The sequence below is a fragment of the Aethalodelphis obliquidens genome, unplaced genomic scaffold (assembly GCF_003676395.1).
Source record: "Aethalodelphis obliquidens isolate GAN/ISIS:26980383/991018 unplaced genomic scaffold, ASM367639v1 scaffold61, whole genome shotgun sequence".
In the NCBI taxonomy this organism is placed as follows: domain Eukaryota; kingdom Metazoa; phylum Chordata; class Mammalia; order Artiodactyla; family Delphinidae; genus Aethalodelphis; species Aethalodelphis obliquidens.
The window spans coordinates 9,287,808-9,309,805 of record NW_020838005.1 but is presented as its reverse complement, the minus strand read 5'-3'; the positions used below and the strand labels follow the sequence as shown (position 1 = coordinate 9,309,805).

General features: G+C 44.3%; 1 protein-coding gene across 1 annotated transcript in view; it reads left to right on the top strand.

Moving 5' to 3' along the window:
• The window catches only part of GALNTL6 (polypeptide N-acetylgalactosaminyltransferase like 6), a 1,148,431-nt gene that overhangs the window by 1,102,481 nt on the left and 23,952 nt on the right, over positions 1–21,998 (top strand). Inside the window, exon 10 of the mRNA XM_027087880.1 lies at positions 20,562–20,678. Within this exon, the coding sequence (XP_026943681.1) occupies positions 20,562–20,678 (117 nt within the window). The remainder of the gene's footprint in view (positions 1–20,561; positions 20,679–21,998) is intronic.

The following is a 21,998-nucleotide window of genomic DNA, read 5'->3' as shown; positions in this document are numbered from 1 at the left end:
AACCACTGCGCCACCAGGGAAGCCCGCAGATGGCACCTTTTTGTCTGCCAGATCCCTATCTCCCTCTCCCTCTCTCTCTCTCTCTCCCTCTCTCTCTCTCTCTCTCCCTCCCTCCCTCCCTCCCTCCCTCCCTCCCTCTCTCTCCCTCTCTCTCTCTCTCCCTCCCTCCCTCTCTCTCCCTCCCTCTCTCTCTCTCTCTCTCTCTCTCTCTCATTTCTAAAGGTTCTTAGCTGTCTAGAAAACTTTCTTCTTTCTCATCAGTAAAATAAAATTAACTTTTGAAATCATATACTGATTAGTAAAATATATAGAATAGTTCATGTTTTCAAAATGCTTACTCTTATTGACTTAGTTCTCCAAACATACATGAAACATGTAGTCCAATTATTCACCATTTAACTAGATAGCAACAGAGACCACACTGGTATTAAAAGAAAGAATGGAAAAAAAAAATCACCATGTTCATAGGAGATGCTAGTCTCCACAACCAAAATCACTATGTAGCAATCCGGGTCAAAATAATACTATTTAGAGGAAATAAAGTAGACAAAGATTATAGACCTAAAAAGCCCTGAGACACAGAAGTCACATAACTGCACAGGTGAAGCGTGGTGTGAGGCAAGGCTTCTCACAGACACGCCTGGAGGTGCCCAGCCCTGTGCCCAGCAGCACCAGAGACACGGGAAAGCCCTTCACAGCTCCCCCCAACATCGAGTTTACTTAAAGGTTGGCAGGAAAATAATACTGTATGAAAAATAACACTGATACGAAATGGGCATGTTGGAGAATAGAATGCACAATGCAGAACAGTTTTTTTAAGTAAAAAGAATTCTTCAAGAAGATGCTGTACTTCAATCCAAGACTGCCAGCTCCCCAGATACACGTGCACCTGCCATCAGCCTGGTCCTCGGGGAAATGTTTGAGGAGCACCAACCTAAGGAAAAGGCTGGATGGATGAAACTGACCCTCCTCTTTGAAGACCCAGAAACTTAATATTTTCTGGGCCTCACAATGATCATATCCCAAGAGAATCACTCTCCTCAACTGAAATGCACATGGCTGAGAACAATACCAAGATATCCAGTATTAATTGTCAATGAATCTGTCAACAGACGAACGGATAAAGAAGATGTGGCACATATATACAATGGAATATTACTCAGCCGTAAAAAGGAATGAAACTGGGTCCTTTGTAGAGACGTGGATGGACCTAGAGACCATCATACAGGGTGAAGTAAGTCAGAAAGAGAAAAACGAATTATCGTATATTAACACACAAATGTGGAATCTAGAAAAATGGTACAGATGAACGAGTTTGCAAGGCAGAAATAGAGACACAGATGTAGAGAACAAACATATGGACACGAAGGGGGGAAAGCAGGGAGGGGGGATGAATTGGGAGATTTGGATTGACATATATACACTAATCTGCATAAAATAGACAACTAATAAGAAAAAAACTGTCAATGACAACTGTCACAAAGCTCAGAAGTCCACGTGTGAAGAGAAGCAGCACGTCTGGCCTCAGAACGCTACGTATACACCAAACGTTCCTTGGAAACCTATCTATTGACTTCCTATGATAAAGAGCAGCGGCCACGTGGAACAGAGAAATGCGAAATCAGTATCGTCAGCACATCCTCTCCACGTAAGCAGACCAAGGAGGAGCTGTTTGGTGAACCTGAAGTCAGAACAAAGACAAAGAGAATATTTAACGCACCATGGATGCCCATGGGTTTGGTTTGCCCGAAAGAGCAAAACCGGAGTCTGTTGCCTATAACGGTCCGCTTCACCTCCATCCCAAGGACAGCCCTGCTGTTGAGACGAGGGATATTCGCAGGAGGTGGTTGCCCTGGCAATATGTGGATGGCACTGCCAGCATCCACCTCTCACTCACCCTTCCTGTCCTTCCATGACGGAGGAACCCTTCTCACCAACACATTCTTTCTGTTTTGTGTGCGCTGCTCCGTTGAGTGTGGATGTGTGGGACTGTGGAGCTTCGCTGGCCACCCTGTCTCTTCCAGGGGCTTACACAGCTGTCATCTGACCTATCAAGTGGTCACTTTCATTCCTCTGGTTTCATTCTGCAGTATTCATGGGCCAGGCACTGTAGTCATCACCACAGATGAACTGTGCGCACAGGAGACAGAGCTCTGCCCTCGTATGGCCTAAGGGCTAGTGAGCCACAATGAGGGTGAGCCGTTTGCATCATTTTGAGGGACAAACACCTCATGCCCAGCATGCAGACTGAATCCTAGCGTTCCTGAAACCCTCTTCACTGTTCAGAACAGTTTCTGATGAGACCACATCTCCGCGCACACAAGAGGCCATGACAGAAGTGTTCTCTTTCAGTGTTTCTGGGGACTAGCCTGTGCACCCCGCCAAAAAACAAACCCACGATGCATCCCCTTAAATTCATAGGCTACCGAAGTGCATACAAATGAGCCCATAAAATGTCACACTGCAGCAACTTCCAAAGGAAAATGCGGTGATGAAAGTGCAAAATATCCCTCGGCTTTCTTCGTTCGTTTATTCTACAGACTTGATTGATCTCACTCTGCCATACATCAAGCTCTACGTGCGAAGTTTTGACAAATACGATGATCTTATCTGCAAAGCAGAAACAGAGACACAGACGTAGAGGACGGACAATACCAAGGCGGGGAACGGGGGGTGGGATGGATTGGGAGATTGGGACTGACACATGTACACTGCTATGTATAAAACAGATAACTAATAACCTGCTGCATAGCACAGGGAGCTCTATTCGGTGCTCCGTAGTGACCTCCATTGGAAGGAAATCCAAAAAAGAGGGGATAGATGTATAGGTATAACGGATCAATTTTACTGTACAGCAGAAACTAACACAACATTGTAAAGCAACTATACTCCAATAAAAATTAATATAAAAAAATACGAGAATAACAGGAAATGATCGTTGTTCTCGGTTTCTCAAAGTTCAGAACACACCCTGCGTTCTGCCGAACTCCCATGCACCTCTGTTCGTTCACATTCCAGCTCCAACATTTATGGGATATGTTCATATCAGGTGAGTTACTTTAATCTCTCAGTTTCTTCAGCAGTAAAATGAGAATAACAGTCCCTACGTTCTAGAGTTAGTGGAGGATTAACTGTAGTTATGCATGTAGAGCTCTTACTTCAAGGTCTGGCATATGGCAAGTGACCAACAGAAGCTTCCTGCCTGCACGGGCAGCGGTGATGGTATCCGCGGTATCTGCACATCCAAATTCATGGCTAAAGTAACTGGAGTTGTTGTGTTAACAGTCTGGCCATCTCAAAGCCAAAGAAATACAGAATAACCCAAAGAGAATCATTCCACGTCTGCTATAGTTATTGACAATTAAATATCGAATTCCCATATCTAAGAGAGAAATTACACTTAATTCTGTTCCATGCCAAAGCAAAATGACGCAGTTTCTTCTCCTGAAGATAACTGGTATTGCCTCCTCTAAAAGATCCAATTTGCAAGAAACGTTTTGGACAGAAGATACAAACTGAATAAAACAAGGAAAACTGAATATGGAAAAAGCAATTTCATTTGACAGCGTCAGCCCCAACCGTGACATTCTGAATGAGCAAATGGTGGGGGGAAGTTCAAGTTCATACCGAGTCTACATCTGGGTTACATGGAGCAGAAAATTGCAAGCGTCTCCCATTTTTCAGGTACTTCTTTCTTCTCTCTCTTGCTCTCTCTCCCTCTCCAAATGAACTATAAGATTGCTTATGAATTTAAAAGCACACTTTGCCTCTTTCAGCTTATTAGAGTGCTTTCTCTGGTTTTAAGAACCCTCTGAGTGAGCTGCCCTGCTTGGTTACAAACACTGGCAATAAGGCTGGAAAACTCGGCCATGACTACTTGTACATTAAGAAAACAATCTTGGTTAGTTTCTAAAGATGATAGTATGGGTTGGAAGGGAGTTAGTCTGGAATAAAGCGGGATTAGAGAGGGGAAGAAAAAATAAAAATGCTTATCACCTGCAACTACCTGCAGCTGGTTTTAATTTCCTCCCTGCAACCGGAAGTAATCCCAGTCCTTTGGGGGGGGGGGATTTCCAGACAGCTCTCTCCTGAAACAATTATGTACCACCAGAGAAAAGCAGATCATGTTATCTCTCATCATAAGATTTTTCCTTCTGTGTAAGTGAGGGTGAAATATGTTGTTGGCATGAGATATAGTAAGTTCTAAATGCATGGAGAAAATTTTATTCATTCAGAGGTCGTATTAAGCACAAGTCTCTTCCAATATCCACCCCAAAGCAAAGGAATTCAGTCCTGCCTTATATGACCTGCCATTACCTCCAGACCCCTTAGCTTGGCTTCTTCTCTTTCATGGATTTACAGAAAGTGAAAGCAACTTCCTAAATCACCATCAAGTAAGCACTGTGTTTTTTTTATTATTTTTTTAAATTTATTTTATTTATTTATTTTTGGCCATGTTGGGTCTTCGTTGCCGCACGCGGGCTTTCTCTAGTTGCGGCGAGCGGGGGCTACTCTTCGTTGTGGCACGCAGCATTCTCATTGTGGTGGCTTCTCTTATTGTAGAGCACGGGCTCTAGGCATGTGGGCTTCAGTAGTTGTGGCACATGGGCTCAGTAGCTGTGGCTCGCGGGCTCTAGAGCACAGGCTCAGTAGTTGTGGCACACGGGCTTAGGTGCTCCGCAGCATGTGGGATCTTCCCGGACCAGGGCTCGAACCTGTGTCCCCTGCACTGGCAGGTGGGTTCTTAACCACTGCACCACCAGGGAAGCCCTGTTTTTTAAGCCCTATTGTGAAATATACATAACATAAAATTTACCTTTTTAGCTATTTTTAAACATACGGTTCAGTGGCGGTAAATACATCCACACTGTTGTGTAACCATCCCCAGCATCCATCTCCAGAACTTTTCATCACCCCAACCTGACACTCTGTCCCCAGGAGCCAACTCTCCATTCCTGCCTCCCCCACGCTCTGGTAGCTTCTATTCTGCTCCTCGTTTCTATGGATTTGACTGTTTCGGGAAACTGAGAAGTAGAACCATACAATGTTTGTCCTTTGGGGGCTGGCTTTTTTCACTTAGTATAATGTCTTCAAGATTCATCCACGTTGTAGCATGCATCAGAACGTCATCCGTTTTTAAGGCAAAATAATATTCCCTTGTACGTATATACCACATTTTGTTTATCCATTCATCTGTTAATGGAAGCTTAGGCTGTTTCCACATTGGGGCTATTGCAAATAATGTTGCTATGAACATGGGTGTACAAATACCTGTTCAAGTCTTTGCTATCAATTATTTCGTATATAATTGCCTTTGGAGGGAGCACAGCCCAGTCAACACTTTGATTTTGGACTTTTGGCCTCCAGAACTGTGAGAGACTGCATTTCAATTGTTTTAAGCCACCGAGATTGTGGTAATTTGTTACAGCAGCTACAGGAAACTAATATACCTTGGTTTCCTCATTGCACAATAGAAATACAATAGTACCTACGTCAAAGAGCTGTTGCAACAGTTAAATGAAATAATCCCTGGAAAGCACGTAGCACAGGGCTAACACAGCAAGCTCTCAATGGAACGTTGGCTATTATTATTTACTGCTGTGGAAACCCTGATTTGCATTACAAATGGATAGAGGAGGCAATACAGTACCTAAGTCATATGCAAGGCAGAGATTCAAGACGTTTTTGCGTGAGACTGCTCTCCGCTGTTTTTTTTTAAAGCAAAAACTATAACCATTTTATTGTCTACCAATGCCCATGGGTACAGGGAAGTTTTCAGATCATGCATTCCAAAAAGCAAATTCTAAGCTCCCATGTGTCTGTGAAACAGTCTTTATGGGCCACCAGACATACAAAGCAAGAATACTTTGTGTTTATATATATTTTTCTGGAGAGTCCATAGCTTTCATCAGATTCCAAAAAAGTTTAAAATCGCTTCCATAAAATGATCCTGACAGCCGTGAATGAAAAGATTCAGACAGGACTCAAAATATGAACCAGGCAAGCATCCCATTCAGCTGGAGGGCCACCTGTAGCTCAAAAAGTGATTGCTGCAGGGAGATCAGCTCGGTCCCTTGTGACCGCCTAGAGGGGTGGGATAGGGAGGGTGGGAGGGAGACGCAAGAGGGACGAAATACAGAGATATATGTATATGTATGGCTGATTCACTTTGTTATAAAGCAGAAACTAACACAACACTGTAGAGCAATTATACTCCAAGAAAAATGTTTTTTAAAAAAAGTCATTGCTGGAGCTTGGCCCGTGACCTAATTCCAGCAATAAGAGGAGAGAGCAGTCAGGACTTGGGAAAGGGATTTGAGACGTGAGTCCAAGCCAGGGGCTTTGCGACTCCAGCCATCTCCTGAACAGGCCTCGTGTGTGTGTGTGTGTGTGTGTGTGTGTGTGTCGTAATAGGAAGTGGACATTCAGCGCATCCAACAAACAGGTCTAGCAATAAATTCCCTTGAAATCATTTGAAAAATTCAACGTTTAGTGAAGCCTCTTTGTAAAACCCTAGGATATACTGCCAGAATAATAATAGCTGTCATTGTGAGCCCTCTCATTCATCAGCAGAGAAAGGAACCAGATAAACAGTTAACCTTTTTCTTTATTTAAAAGGCAACTATTGAGTAAGTACTGTATGTTATGCACTGAATTATGTCCCCCACCTTCCAAATGCATAAGTTGAAGCCCTAACCCTTCAACAATATAACTATTTGGACATAGGGCCTTCAAGGAGGTAATTAACATTAAATGAGGTAATAAGGGTGAGGCCCTAACCCTATAGGACTGGTGTCCTTGTAAGAAAAGACACCAGGTGCCAGAGAAAAGGCCATGTGAAAACACAGTAACAAGGCTGCCGTCTTCATGCCAAGGAGGGAGGCCTCAGAGGAAACCAAACCTACCGACACCTTGATCTGAGACCTCCAGCCCCCAGAACTGTAAGAAATAAATTCCTGTTGTTTAAGCCGCCCAGTCTGTGGTATTTTGTTATGGCAGCCCAGCTGATGAATTCATTATACACCAAGAACTACACCAGGGGCTGGAGTTACAGAGATGGTTAAGGCATAGCTTCTCCATAAGCTCACTGGCTTGAGGTAACACTGCAGGATCCTGCAAGAAACAGAACCAGCCCTTGGCCTCCCAAAGCCACCTGACACTAGGGTGAGCCTGCCAAACTTCCTCTTGAACTTGCCTGGACCGGCTGTTTAGGTTGTATGTGGGCCCAGACTCATTAGACCAGAACTAGACTAATGCTGGCTTTCTTTAAGACCTCTTTTGTTTTGTTCTGCATTGTTTTGTTTTGTTGTTCTGTTCTGCTCTATTTTCAGGGAAAAATAACATCTCACTCTCTCCCAGAGAAAGGATCACTCACAATCTCATCAAACCCCAACTAGCTCGTTCTCAGAACTATCCACCCATTGAGTCTGTCCTGATTAATTACAGTCAGTTAAGAAATTTGAGAGGAGGGAGATTATGCAAAATGCTCAGATTACAAGGAAATGTGATATTATCATTCAGAAAGCTGACGGAGCCGTTCAAGCATTCAGAGATTATTACACTGGTTTTTGCATGAGATGGTGCTCCAGGGTGGAATTTCTGGTGTCACTGGTTTGGAGAGAGAACATTTGCTTTTTCATAGGAAATATTAAACAGTTTTCTTATTAGTTTTGCACGAATTTCCCTTGATCCAGGACACAGTGGTGGAATGCTGGTCAGTGTGACTGAGAATTTTAAGGCTGGCCTCTGAAGCTCACTATTTCTGTTCCCCATCTGTTTGATTTTGTGTCAGATGGTAAGAAGGAGAGGGGGAATATTTTTATCACCACTCAGCTTTGTCCTCTACAAAATGGAAATGTTACGGCTTCATAATCGAGGGCCCGCAAAGAAATCTTTCAGGGAAGTAGTTATACCCCGTATTACACTCCTAGTTAGTATCCCAAATGCAATTTGACATTTTCACCTTTTTTCCCCTTAAAGACCCAAGTCACCTCTTTTAATATGGTGTGTTTAACAATGATGAAATTTACAGTAGAAAACTCAAACCCTGAACTATCTTACTTGAAAATAAGGACAATTTCCTGACCTTCCTTAGAAGGATGGCTATTAAACTCACAAATGAGTTCAAGAGAACCTACTTCTTTAAAAGCCCACAGATGATCATGTGTCTCAGGGATGTTGCTGCAAACCTGTCCAGGTCAAAGTGTCACATCATTCTCAGAATCAACTCTATGAATTTGATTGCAGATTTTCATTAATTAACAGTCCTGAATTTTACACAAGAGCTTAACATCCCTCTATTCGATAAGCTTTTAAACCTGCCCACATTTCAATGATCGGACCTGAATTCAACAGGAAGAATTATTTTATCTGGACACCATGTTGTATGAGTCATCTCTCAAGTACGAAAAAGGTTGCTTTATTTTCGACACCTGTGGCTATTACCCTCAGATCCTTGAGGATGATGTTGGAAGTGGATTTTCACGATTACCCTGGAGCACATCGGAGATTTACTGGCAAATCATAGATGAACGCAGCATTGGCAGGAGTGTTTTCGTATTCATAGAACAGCACTCCAGGGGAAATTGACAGGAATAGGAAATGTCAAGGTATTCGTTAAAAGATGAGGTGTACAACAGGGCCGAGTGTGCGGAGATGGCTCTGTGCTGCTTCCCGAGTGTGATGACAACCACCTTGCCGGGGTGTCTTCCCACAATCTCGGCAGAGATGGGGCCACACTGCACATGAGCCAGCTTCTCCCCAAGGCACTCCCTTCAAAGCAGCATCCCCCCTCGTAAACCCCTTGACACACAGGGGTGCTGTTGGTGCTGTTAGCAGCATGGGAAGTGGTCTCCTCCTAGATCCCTTCTCTGCACGGACTACTCATATTAACTCCCCACTCACAGATCTCCTTCTGGCAACTCTTCCTGTATATACTCTTGAACTCTCCCTGTAAAATTTTCCTTCAGGTCTCATTTCCCCTCCTCCTGTCCAGCTTTAATGGACTAGTTTGAGTTTTGTAAACTGCAGGGAGAAAACCAGGGCATGGGTGACTCTGTTCATCTCCTAAGCTACTCTTACACTTTACCCAGAAGAGGTCTGCTTTCATGTTTCTGACATACAATGCGCTTTTGTCTCATAACGTGTGTGTGCATAACTCACACCAAGGCGTGAATAATCACTGCCTGAGCTTTCAGAAACTTTTGCTCGGCCAAGCCAGTCGGTCACTGGCTTTTGCCAGCCGTGCACCCCTTCGAGGATGTGTACTAAACTAGTTCCTTCCTTGACTCTGTGAAATTACAACACCAAAACCTAAGGGAAAAAATCCAAACTAAAAAAAAAAAAAAAAAAATCATAGTTCCTAAGAGTTCGTATTCTTGTGTGCTCCAGGGATCACAATTGTTCCGTCTTCTCTGCTTTGCAAAGGATATATAAGTCATCACTATTCTGCCATTTTCTAATTTTTCTTTTCGGAAAGTGGACTCTTAAAAAGCCAGGTTCAAAATCTAGGGTCTCGTGCAGAGGTCAGGAAATGCTTGCTCCCCTTAACACCCCCGTGATGCCTTCTCTGGTACCAGTACCCCTTCCCCCCGCCCAGAGTCCAGCCATCGTGGGCAAGCAGCTGGGCCCCTTCAGCCCTGGACCTGGACCACTGGTCACTTCCATCCCTGGGCTGCCAGTGCTTTACCAAAGCTCCCTGATCGTTGAAGTGGTTTTATTTCTTTTTTGGTTTGTTTTTTCTTTTTCTTTATTGAAGTATAGTTGATTTACGATGCGACACGTCATTATTTGGAATGGCTACAAAGTATTCCATTGTATGCCTCTATCATAATATATTTAAACAATTCCCTATCAATGGATAATGGATATTTATGTTGATTTGATTTTTTTTAAGTGGTTTTATTTCTAACACTGCTTCAGCTTCTCTACCTCAGTCAGACTCCAGCCCAAATTTGGACTGAGATCACTTCTTTTCTAAACCCAAGGATTCATAGCTTTCTTTCATCTCCATGTATCCCTTTGAGCTCAGTAAAGCACTTACCACAGACTTATCACCCAAAACTGCACTCTTCTGGTGAATTAATTATATCCATTTCCATAATGTAGTGTAAGAGCTCAGATATGGGGATCAGAGACATAGGTACAAATCCCGCTTGCCATCTACCGGTTGTATAATCATGGACAAACCATTTCATTTCCCAGAGCCTCAGTTGCCAATGGGAATGGATACACAGCACAGCAGTGGTGCAGATGAAGAAGTGAAATAATGGTTGTGAATGCTCCTAATTTAGTATGAAGTAGGTACTCTCATTTCTCTTCCTTCTATCAGAGAAAGTTACTTATCATAACTCTAATAAGTGGTCTGTGTTTATACAAATCTTCCTCCGTATCTATTTGCGCAAATCAAAATGTTTTTGGCGATTAATCCTTAATCTGAAAGTTCTATTCTGACACTGGATATTGTCGTTTTCACAAACAATACTCACAATCCTTCATTTCAAGTGGCAGGACATAGTTTTAGAAATAGACTATTTGGAGCAGAACAGATACAAGTCTGCAGGCCCTATGGTAATATTTCTACCGTGGGCTCATCGCTTTCTTGCATAATGTAAGCCAGGCTTCCGAAATGAGCAGTTCCAGTAGGTCCCAGGGCAAGAGAGAGATGCCAAAGCAATTAAGTTTATGGTAAATTCAGAAGAGGAAAATGTGCATACGACAGGAAGAAAATCTCTGTGGGCTTAATTTCTAGGAAAGGCAGGAGTCATCTCTGCCAGCAGCCACGGGACGCCACTAGCATGGAGCATTTAGGGGTGGAATGATCTGCTCGAGCAGAAATAGTGTGACGGCCACAAGGCAGAACCTTCCACACCGAAGGTCCTAGAAGGATAATGAGAGCGTTTTCAGTACTTTGCATTTATATGCTGGGTTTTTTTTTTTAATTTTTGTGGAGTACAGTTGATTGCCAATGTTGTGTTAGTTTCAGGTGTACAGCAAAGTGATTCAGATGTTATATATATATATATATTCTTTTTCAGATTCTTTTCCATTATACACTACCACAAGATACTGGGTACAGTTCCCTGTGCTCTACAGTAGGTCCTTGTTGTTTATCTATTTTATATATAAATGTGTGTATATTTTAATCCCAAACTCCTACTTTATCCCTCCCCTTCCATCTGCTGTTTTTAATTTCTAAAAGCACCTCACAATTTTTTTTATCCGCCTCACATGAATTAGGGAGGGCTCATATATAATTCTGTTCTCAAGTCTCCCCATCCCAGAAAGGCTGTTCCGTGTTAATTCTGCTTTTCCTCATTCCCATCGAGGTCAAGCTTCCTGAAAGAGGAGCTAGCATTGGTTGCCTCTCATTTTTCCTCTGTCCACTTGGCCATCTGTCTCCTGCCTTCACTGACCTTGGAAACTGAAACTGTCCTTGGAAAGGCCCCTGGGGACCTCCTAGCAGCCAAGTCCAACGGCCCCTCCCAGCCCCCCCGACCTCACTAAGGAATTTGACCCTGCTGACCCCCGCCCCCCTCCACATCCACTTCTTGAAACCCTTCTCTCTGCCTTCTCTCTGGCTCTCCTCTTACTTTCCCGGCTTTTTCCCGACAACTCGTTCTTTGACTGCTTCCCAGAGAAACCAGTCCCTGGAATTCCATCCTCAACCCTCCTCCTCTTTGCTGTGCAATATCACATCCTCCTCTGACTCTATTACTCAGTCAGAGTCCAGGCAGGAGGCAGAAATCACACCAGTGATCTGAACAGGGAAATCTTCATGGGCAGAAAAGCATAAACTAGTAAAAGGGGTAAAATGGACTTTAAAGGGCACAGAAGTAGCCACTTTCAGGGAACGTGAGCAAGGTGGGAACTCAGAGGCTTAGGAGAGCCCACCCCTCCCCCTCCCTCCCCTCCCCCTTCCCCCCCCCCCCCCCTCCCTCCCCCCCCTCCCCTCCCCCCTCTCCTCACCCCCTCCCCCAGCAAGGAGGAAGGTCAGGCCTCCTTTGCCGGGTATGGCTGCTGCAAACAGCCCCACCAGGTGGTGGTGAGGACACCTGCAGGAGGCAGGAGCCCCGGTGAATCCATGAGGACCTCTCAGGTGAGGCCGCTTCCTTCTGCCCCACCCCCACACACCCACGTGCTGATATACATGGGAAAACAGGGCACACGAAAGAAGGAAAGAGTCTTCCTCCTGCTCTGAACCTTCCATTAGTGAAGCCTACAGTTGTAACCAGTGCGAGGAAAATGTCTACAGGGTCCACCCTGAGTACCACAAAGCGAGGCAGAGGGGGTAGGTGTGGAGTTGAGAGGCGATGTCTTAATAATCGGCATAGTGGATCATTTCCAAATCTGAATTTCTTACGCTGACCTCCCTCCCAAACTTCAGACTGTCTATGTATGGATGTCACCAAGACACCTCGAACTCAGCACATCTTCATTATCCACAAGCAAACAACTGTCAAGACCTGCAAATGTTCTCTGAAAAAAAAAATGTGTCTGCAGTACACCTCTCCCTTGGAATACGTATACATTGTTTGGATACATTCTACCACCACCTCTACCAGAGTTCAGATTCTCATTATCCATTAGAACTGGTGCCTATGCTCACAACAGCATTACTCTTCATCTCTCTTTCCCATTAACACCAGAATTGACTGCCTAAAATAAGACTTCCTTCTCAAAAACTCCTAATAATTCTCTCTGCCAACAGCACAAGGTCTACATTGCTTATCTTGGTGTTTGCGACCCTCCCAAAATGGCACCAATCTACCCCCCCAGCCTCATTTTTCTATGCATCCCAATAGTGCAATAAAGCTAACATTTATGGAGCAATTAGTATGAACCAGACACTAATGCAAGCACCTTTTACGTATAATCTCATTTAATCATCACATCAGATTTCTCATGTATCATTATTATTATCTTCATTTTACAGAAGAGTAAACTGAGGCACAAAGAAGCTAAATAAGTTGCTTAAAGGCCCACAGCTAGTAAATGGTGACATCAAACTCTAAACCCAGGCAGTTTAATTCCAGAATCTATACTCCTATATACATTTCTTTCTAAAAATAAATACATGTAAGAATAAATTTAACCAATGGGGCAAAGGACATATACAAACATTACTGAAAGGAATTTTAAAAGATCTAAATAAATGTTCATGGATTCGAAGACAATATTGTTAATACTACCCAAAAATACTACGGCAACACTACTCAAAGAAATCTACAGGCAATCCCTATCAAAACTCCAAGGGCTTTTTTTGCAGCAATAGAAAAACTCATTCTGAAGTTCATATGGAATCTGAAGAATCCTAAATAGTCAAAACAACCTTGAAGAAGAAGAACAAAGTTGGAGGACTCACACTTCCTGATTTCAAAATGCAACACAAAGTTACAGTAATCAAAAATGTGTGGTACTCCGATGATCCAGCAATCCCACTTCTGGGCATATATTCAAAGGAAATGAACCAACCAAAAACCAAGAAGCAAGTAAATGTGAACTGTTTGTCATACCGGCATTTCCTGATTGGATAATTTATGCTTTAGTCTTCCTCTCCCAGGAAGGCAAAGGTTGGTAAACTGAGACTCGCCCAGCAATTAATCTAATATTTTATCCCATTTGAAATGACCCAGATAGTCAATGAATTCTCTTTATTGAACTTAGTTTCAAGTTAGCAAAATCTGGAGGGACTATTTTAGACAGACATTCCCAAAACATAATTATTCCTATAGAGTTTACCTAAAAGCTCTTATCTCATTTACATTTAAGTTTCATCATATCAAGTTATTTTCCTTGCTGACAAATTTGCAACAGATATAATAAGGTCTTATTTGACCTCCAGTAAACCTAGGTACAACAGAAGTATTACACTTAACATTGATGACTCTAAAAACATGTCTATATCAATCAAACCAACAAGCTTCAGTAGCTTCAATAACAGATATCAATTCAGTACTGAATATTTCCCAGATCACATGAACCTGAAATTCATTCTACGTCTGAGAATTCATATAAGCTTGTAATTTCTTTTAAGCAAATAAACAGAGCTCATCCACAAACCAATCCTGGCAACGCCATCTAGAAGCAGAGACACCTCATATTTATAAGGTACACATAGACGTGCATATATCTCTACAGACACAGAGATCTCACAGTTTTCCTGCTACAGCTTAAACGGCCTCTCTTTTCTGTCCTCACTCTCAGGGATTAAAGTTCCTGAGAGCCCAGGTAGATCATTTATATCTCAAAAGGCACAGGGAGAGAAATACCAATTCCACCTAGAAAGCCAAATTCCTCTAACAGCATAAGCAAAAACCCGTTTTACAATGTCAAAAGCTTTCCATTTAGGGGCATTTTCACGGCTTTTTTTTTAGTTTCTAAATAGCCGATTAAGTTTAAACGAATAACAGGAATAGAGAATAATCCGTATCATTCACACACATGCACACGCCTCACTTGCAGAGGAACAGGAATCAGCATTCAAGTCAACGTTCGCCTCGGCTCTTAGCTCAGCCTCCATGGCCTTTCTTAATATAAACGACAATGGCCAGCCCACAGCTGTGGCGAATATCTCTGCAACAGCCGTAGGGGTGTCTAGGAGTTCTCTGTACTCTCTCGGCGGCCCCCATTCATCAAGGTCAGCCACTGCAAGACCCCGATACCAGTGGACGGCCACCCTGGGGTTACCCCCGAAACTTTCAGGCCCCACGTGTTAGTGGTCGGCCCCAAAACTTTCCATTCCCCGTCCTAACTTCCCGACATCTCGGTGCTCACGGGCGTTTCCTCCGTCTCCTGGCTACTCCATCAAATGTTGGGCTGCACCCCGCAGGCCTCCAAGGCCTGTACTTGCCCAGCTTTAAGACGGAAGGAAGAGCCCGGAGTCAGCGACAGAGGCATCAGTGGTTAATGCATAGGGGAGCTTACATGTCTGAGGCAGGGTCCTGGGGCCACTCCCACTGTGAACGGTGGACGGCGGGCAGAACATGGAGGCAGTCTTGGCTCCCAGGGGCAAGGGGAAACCCAGTTATAGGGTGATCGATGTCAGGTGAGCTCGGCGGTTACCAGGGAAACCAGCAGAGGAGCACACCCCTTCCCTCCCATTGGATGAGGTATCATGGTGGAGACGTTCTGATCTCAAGGTTAGAACAATCACCAGCTGGAGCCGGGCAAGTACGTAGGGAGGTCAGTCATGTGAGTCAGGTGGTAGCGATTCAAAAAGAAGTAACTGTTAAACGCTAGGGGGTCCCCTGTAACACGTGCTGGGCCTGGTTGTGAGTAGAATGCAGCACACATTCAAGGCAGGAATAAGACGAACAAAGTCTGAGGACCTAATATAAAACACGCTGACCGTAGTTGATAACACCGAATTGTACAATTGAAACTAGCTAAGCAAGGAGAGCTTGAAAGATCTTACAAAAAAAAAGATCAATATGTGAGGTGATGGCTGTGTTAATTAACTAAATGAGGAGAATCCCTTCACAAAGTAAACGTATATTCACTCACCACAATGCATACTTTAAATATCTAATTTTAGGACTTCCCTGGTGGCACAGTGGTTAAGAATCCACCTGCCAATGCAGGGGACACGGGTTCCAGCCCTGGTCTGGAAAGATCCCACATGCTGCAGAGCAACTAAGCCCGTGCTCCACAACTACTGAAGCACGCGCGCCTAGAGCCCATGCTCCGCAACAAAAGAAGCCACCGCAATGAGAAGCCCACGCGCTGCAAGAAGAGTAGCCCCCGCTCGCCTCGCCGCAACTAGGCAAAGCCCGCGCATAGCAGCAACGAAGACCCAACGCAGCCAAAAATAAATTTTAAAAACGAATAAAATAAATAAATATCTAATTTTATATGTCAATTATACCGCAATAAAAGCTGAATTTAAAAAAATAAAAAGGTTTATGGGCTCTCAGAAGAGAAATCCTTTCCCCACTTCACTAGTCAAATCCAATCAAAGCTACAAGACCCTGAAAGAAAACTGGCCCCGTCAGGTTTACTGGCAGCTGAGGCACCTGCGAAGCCCTCTCGGTGCTACAGCAGGCCGTGGGCACCAGAAAGGTCACAGTTTTCCAAGAATGAAAAAATAATGCTCACCCACAGAGCTCTGGGATTTGAAGAAATGTTGTCCATAGGAAGGAGAATCACTAAGCAACAGTTTTGGGAGCCCATCAGTCCAGTCTCTGCAGCCGTCTTCACGGTCTTGAGGACCCTGACCCCACCAGGGGTCTTCATCTCCCCCAGACATGCCCCGCTCAGTGAGGACACCATGCCAGAGGGGGTTCAAGAATCATTGGTCCTGAGGCGTCAGGACTTTCTGGACCACAAGGGACTAGGCATGCTTTCAAAGAAGCGGACAGATTTCTGGAGGGTTGAATTCGAATTTATTCGTATGAATTTTTTAAACTGAGATATAATTGACCCGTAACATATTCCTTTCAGGTGTCCACATAATGATTTGATATTTGTACATATTACAAAATGATTACCACGATAAGTCTAGTTAATATCTGTCACCACAGAGTGACTAATTTTCTTGTGATGAAAGCATTTAAGACCTACTGTCTTAGCAGCTTTCAAATATACAGCACAGTATGGTTAACTATCCTGACCGTGCTGTACATCACATCCCCAGGACTTATTTATTTTATAACTGGAAGTCTGTACCTTTTTTTAGCATATTTTGGGGGGCCCCCTCACCGTGCAGCATGTGGGATCCCGACCAGGGATCGAACCCGCGCCCCCTGCATTGGAAGCTTGGAGTCTTAACCACTGGACCGCCAGGGAAGTCCCCTGGAAGTCTGTACCTATTGACCCCCTTCACCATCTCACCCACAAATCCTTTTTTATTTTTCACTGTATACCAGTATCTAGCATAGTGGCTGGGACATACCAGGTACTTAATGTTTGTTGAATGAGTCACGAACGTACCACTTCTTACTTAAAACACCCCAAGTCTTTGGGGAGCGAGAGGATAGCAAACCATCCTCTAGCGCTCATTGAGCTGAGGCGAGTCTCTCTTCGCCAACCAACTGAATTACCTGTCAGCCACCTCGACATTTATTTCACACGCCCCTTCTCCTGTGCCTCTTTTATAAAACCTCTCATGTTGGGGAGGAAAAGCCAAGGTTCCAGCTGAGCCTGACGTCTCTTGCAGACCTAAGAAATCCTTCACTCTCTGCCAGACCTTTTCCTAATCCTCGTCCAACAGATTATCTCTGTACTCCTGTCATACACCTTGAGTCCCTTTCGCCCCATTTTTCTCCTGCTTCCCACCCGTTCCTAGTCAAGCACCACCTCACTTTCTAATCCTGCCCCGTGTCTCTCAGATTCCTTGATGCAATTTTAGTGCTGCCAAGTCCCGGTGCTGGACGTCACAGGAACAGAACAGGAAAATTCCCTGCTCTGCATTGATGTATTGTGTCCCTGTCCTAGATCTGGGCGTGTGTTTGCCTGTGAACGGCTTTTCCTTCAGCCGCAAATACAGAGCCCCTGGTGGGAAAAGTCCAGATCATTTGTGTTTTTTCTTGTCTACTTTTTTTTAGAAAGAAAACTTTATTCAAATGGATAAGCAAGGATTAGGGTCCGTTCTGTTGGGATTTTACTCATCTGTTTATTATGACAGAGCTGTGCTTATGCGCCCAAGATGGGATGTGCATTCTAAATGAAGAGGTGGGAATGAAAACAGCAGCAGGTGAGGCTGGCCTGATGAGCCTTGAGTCCAGGTGCCCGCCTTGTCCTCTAGGGAACTCTCTGCATCTCCTCTCTGGCACAATGATGGGCTGAAATCTACACAGATGTGGACAATTATGGCTTGGAAACTTGAAATTTGGTTTCTGCAGCCATTTATCCCATTGTCTACACAGATGCCATTTGCGTGAGAATTTAGAACATTCAAGGACAGGAATTATGTATATAATTTATCAGTAATTTTACACTTGTTTGAGGGTGCATATTCAACAACTCTCTCGTTGCCATGTGCACCCTATATTTAAAATGGATAACCAACAAGGACCTACTGTATAGCACAGGGAACTCTGCTCAATATTACGTAACAACCTAAATGAAAGAAGAATTTGAAAAAGAATAGATACATGTATATGTACAACTGAATCACTTTGCTGTACACCTGAAACTAACACAACATTGTTAATCAACTATACTGCAATATAAAATAAAAAGTTAAAACAAATTTCTCATTAAAAAAAAAAAAAGGAACATTCAAGAGTTTAGAAAACGGTTTTCCCTACCCCTGCTAGAGCCCTTTCACTCTCATAGCATTTAGAAACAGAAAGAGGGTCTCTGATGTCTTTGGTGCAGATCCTCGGGCAGGTCTGGCAGGTACACCGCCTGGCATCCCTGGCTGTTCCAGGTCCTTTCCTTCCCCGAATCCTTCTCTTCCAAGAGCAGAGCCCGTGTAGCTCGTCCCTCTGCAGCCACGTGGCCATAAACCGATAGCAGCTGCTTTTCCCTCCCTGTGGATCAGAGCTCCTGGACTCAGGAGAGGGAACAAGAATGCCATGAAGGTGCCTTTAGCATCCACTGACACTGGTTCTCTAAGAAGAGTGAGTCTGTGAATTCAGTGGCCAAGAGTAAGAGAGAGCTCTGTCCAGAGTTCTCTCCAACAGCCCTCGGGTGGAGCTGCGTTAGAAACCAACACCCTGGCCCCAGATAAGTTCAGACGGGCGCTGACGGATGCTGGCCTCTGGAGAGAGATGCAAGCTCAGACTTCTGCCCCTCAGGGTGCTTCTCTTTCACCAAAAAATTGGATCACACACCTGGGAGCTGAGTCCACAAAAGGACTATTTTAAGCGTGGCTCCCCAAATTCCACAGAAAAATTCCTCCCTGGTGCTTGACTGAGGACGTGGAGAAAAGGTGAAGGAAGTGGGAGTGACTGGGGTGCTCGCCGACACGCCCTAGTTCATCCCCTTTCCTTCAAGATCGCCCATGAGGCTAAGAGGAAAGAGTCAATTCATTTGCAAGGGGGGAGGGGGAGCTTGGGGGGTGGCAAACATTTTTCCTCTTTCAACTTCAAATGTGGAGTCTATGGTGCCCAGGAAAGTGAATAGAAAAGTGCTTGTGTGTGTGTCCACTTACAGTTTGTCCACTTGTTTTTGCAAGAGTGTCCATAGCTCTCCTTGGATTTTCGGAGAGGTCCGTAGGCCAAAGTGGGTTCAGAACCGTTGCCCTGTGTCCTCCATTATTTCACATCCCCTGTCATCGGGGACAGACATCCCGAGAATAGTGGTCCAGTAGCAGAAGACAAACCCCAGCTGTTGCCAAATTCCGTGGATAAGGAAACTGGTATCCACCACATTGATTCCCTCCTGAATGACACTATACCAGCCTCTGCTCCTAAAGGAAGTGGAAATGAAACAGCTCTCTCCACCACACCCCATCCAGGCATCATTTATTCCATTCGTGATACCCAATACATCACATGACAAGCTCCTCTCTGCCTCATCGCCCCATCCCGGGAGGATCAGGCCCCATGCAGGCATCCTTCCATCCTGGAGAGACTCCTTATCTACTCATTCTGGGCAAAAGAACCGTGACTAAAACGATCACTTGAGTACACCCTGTTCTTGTTTCCATTCTTAGTGGTACCTAAAGGATTATTATAATCCAGCACTCTACAAAGGCACGGAAAGGATTGTGACCCTTCAGCTTATCTAAGCAGACACACCTCAGTAACAAACTATAGACATTGCCCAGCTCTGCAGCAGGATGTGGTTCTGATGCCAACAGGAAGATTGGTGGAAGCTTCATGCGGGAAGATGCGACGTGGGGATGTGTCTGCAACCAGACTCTTTCCACTGGTGTTTCTGCTGTTGATATTTTTCACCCTTTTCCCACCCCCAACTGTTCAGTTCTTTACATCCATGTTAACAAAATACTTGCTAAAAATTATGAGTGTTTTTTTCTCATTCTGCAACTTTTCAAAGTCCAGACACGATGTAGAGAACCTTCATCCAGTAAAGGATTCCACCAACGGTACTATCCTTCCGGTTTTGCTAATACTCTAGGATGGCATTAATTTATCATCCAGGAGAAATGCTAAACCAGGATGACAGGTGCAGACAAAGACCATCCCAGGCCGCTGGGGGTGTCAGGTGACCACATTCTTACACAGTGATCTCTTCCTCACAGCTTTCATCTGCACCACCTGCCTCATAGCGGAGCTCTCCCAGCTAAGGTAGTGAAGGGAGAAGATGCTTTGAAGCAGGAAGATAACCAGTTCCAAGTTCAAGAACTACCTGAAAAAGAAAAATCTCCCATCATACAGAAGTCATGGACTCCACGTTCGTGCTCCTGGGTCGTAGCTTCACATACTGCCTGGCTGAGGTTTTGCTGTTCAATCTTCCCATGTTCCTTTACACGTAGACTGGGCAATGTTATAGTTAATCCTCTGATTTCTCTCCATAAATTGCATATAAATTTAAGGCATCATTCAATCATCATGGAATCAAAAAAAAAAAAAAAACCAAATCTCCACCAGGATTGTCAGGAACCAGGGGTACAATGAAAAACAGCCCATCGTCATCCTGTCTTCTTTCCGCAGCTTCGAAACGTGGCAGCAAATCTCTGCGTGGACAGCAAGCATGGAGCCACAGGGACCGAGCTGAGGCTGGACGTCTGTGTCAAGGACGGTTCTGAGAGGACGTGGTCTCATGAACAGGTGCGTTATGGGGGGAGGGGCTGAGGCAGGCGGGGGGCGGCAGTGTGGGAACAAACCTCTAGGTGGGACCTGGGTGAGGCCCTGAAAGGTCACCACCCAGCTCTGCAGTCAAGGGAATCACTTCGCTTCTTTGCTTCCGTTTCTTCTCAGAACAGTCGTGATTGTTAATTGAGATCGTGTATAAAAATATGCTTTAAAGAATAGAAAGGGGGACTTCCCTGGTGACGCTGTGGTTAAGCACGCTCCCAATGCAGGGGGCCCGGGTTCGATCCCTGGTCGGGGAACTAGATCCCGTATGCCGCGAAGCAACTCAGAGTTCGCACGCCACAACTAAGGAGCACACGTGCCACAACAAAGGAGCCCACCTGCTGCAACTGAGACCCAGTGCAACCAGATAAATAGATAAAATAAATACTAAAAAAAAATAAAAGGGTGGCAAAAGATAGACCATGCTTTTAAAAAGCTAATAATAACAGAAAGGGTGGTAGAGATGTTGATTGTGACCCTAGTCTTCTATTGCCTTTCCCAGAATGGTAATTTTCAAACCATGCAAAGCTTGTAGAGTGCTAGGTAACTCTCCCAAGCAAATTTCATGGTTTTACTGAAAGGCTCTCGGTTATTCTGTAAGTTTTTGTGACTTTCTCTAATCTTATTTTCCCCCTCTGGCTGTTTACTGAAAAGAATACTTTACATACACCTCTGGTCGTAGCAGCAGTTTGTAATCTTACACACAAAGGATCGCTTGGAGGCAGTGACTCCCCAGCAGGGACTCCAGGGGAGGCTTGAAGACTATTTATTGCTTTTGCTTGAAAAACATTTCAGAGCAATTCACTTTATTAAGTGAGGTATGATTCCTGACCCTCTTTGAAACACCCTTGAAAGGGGCTTTCCTCACACTGTGTCACCGGTAAAAGAGGAGAGACGGTGGGTAGAATTAGGTCTGCCCGTTTTTATTATTTGAATATTAAATTATAAACTATTTCAAATAGGAAACTATAAAAGAATTACGGCACACCCTGGTGTACTCATCACACGGATTGAACGAGTATCTACAGCTACTGCCATATTTTTTAGAAGAAAAAAATGTACAGATACAGTGAAAACCCCTCCGCCCTCCACCCTCTACAAAAGGATACATCTCAAGTTCAAGATCCTATGTCGGGCTTATGCCTTGTCTCCCAGAATTGTCCACAATGCTTCTCTCATGAAAACCAAGAGTAGGCAAGCAGTCTCCAGTAAGGCATTAGTTCTCTCCTCCAGTGGTTCCTCAAGTGTCCATCATTTTTTTTTTTTTTTTTTTTTTTTTTTTTTTTTTTTTGT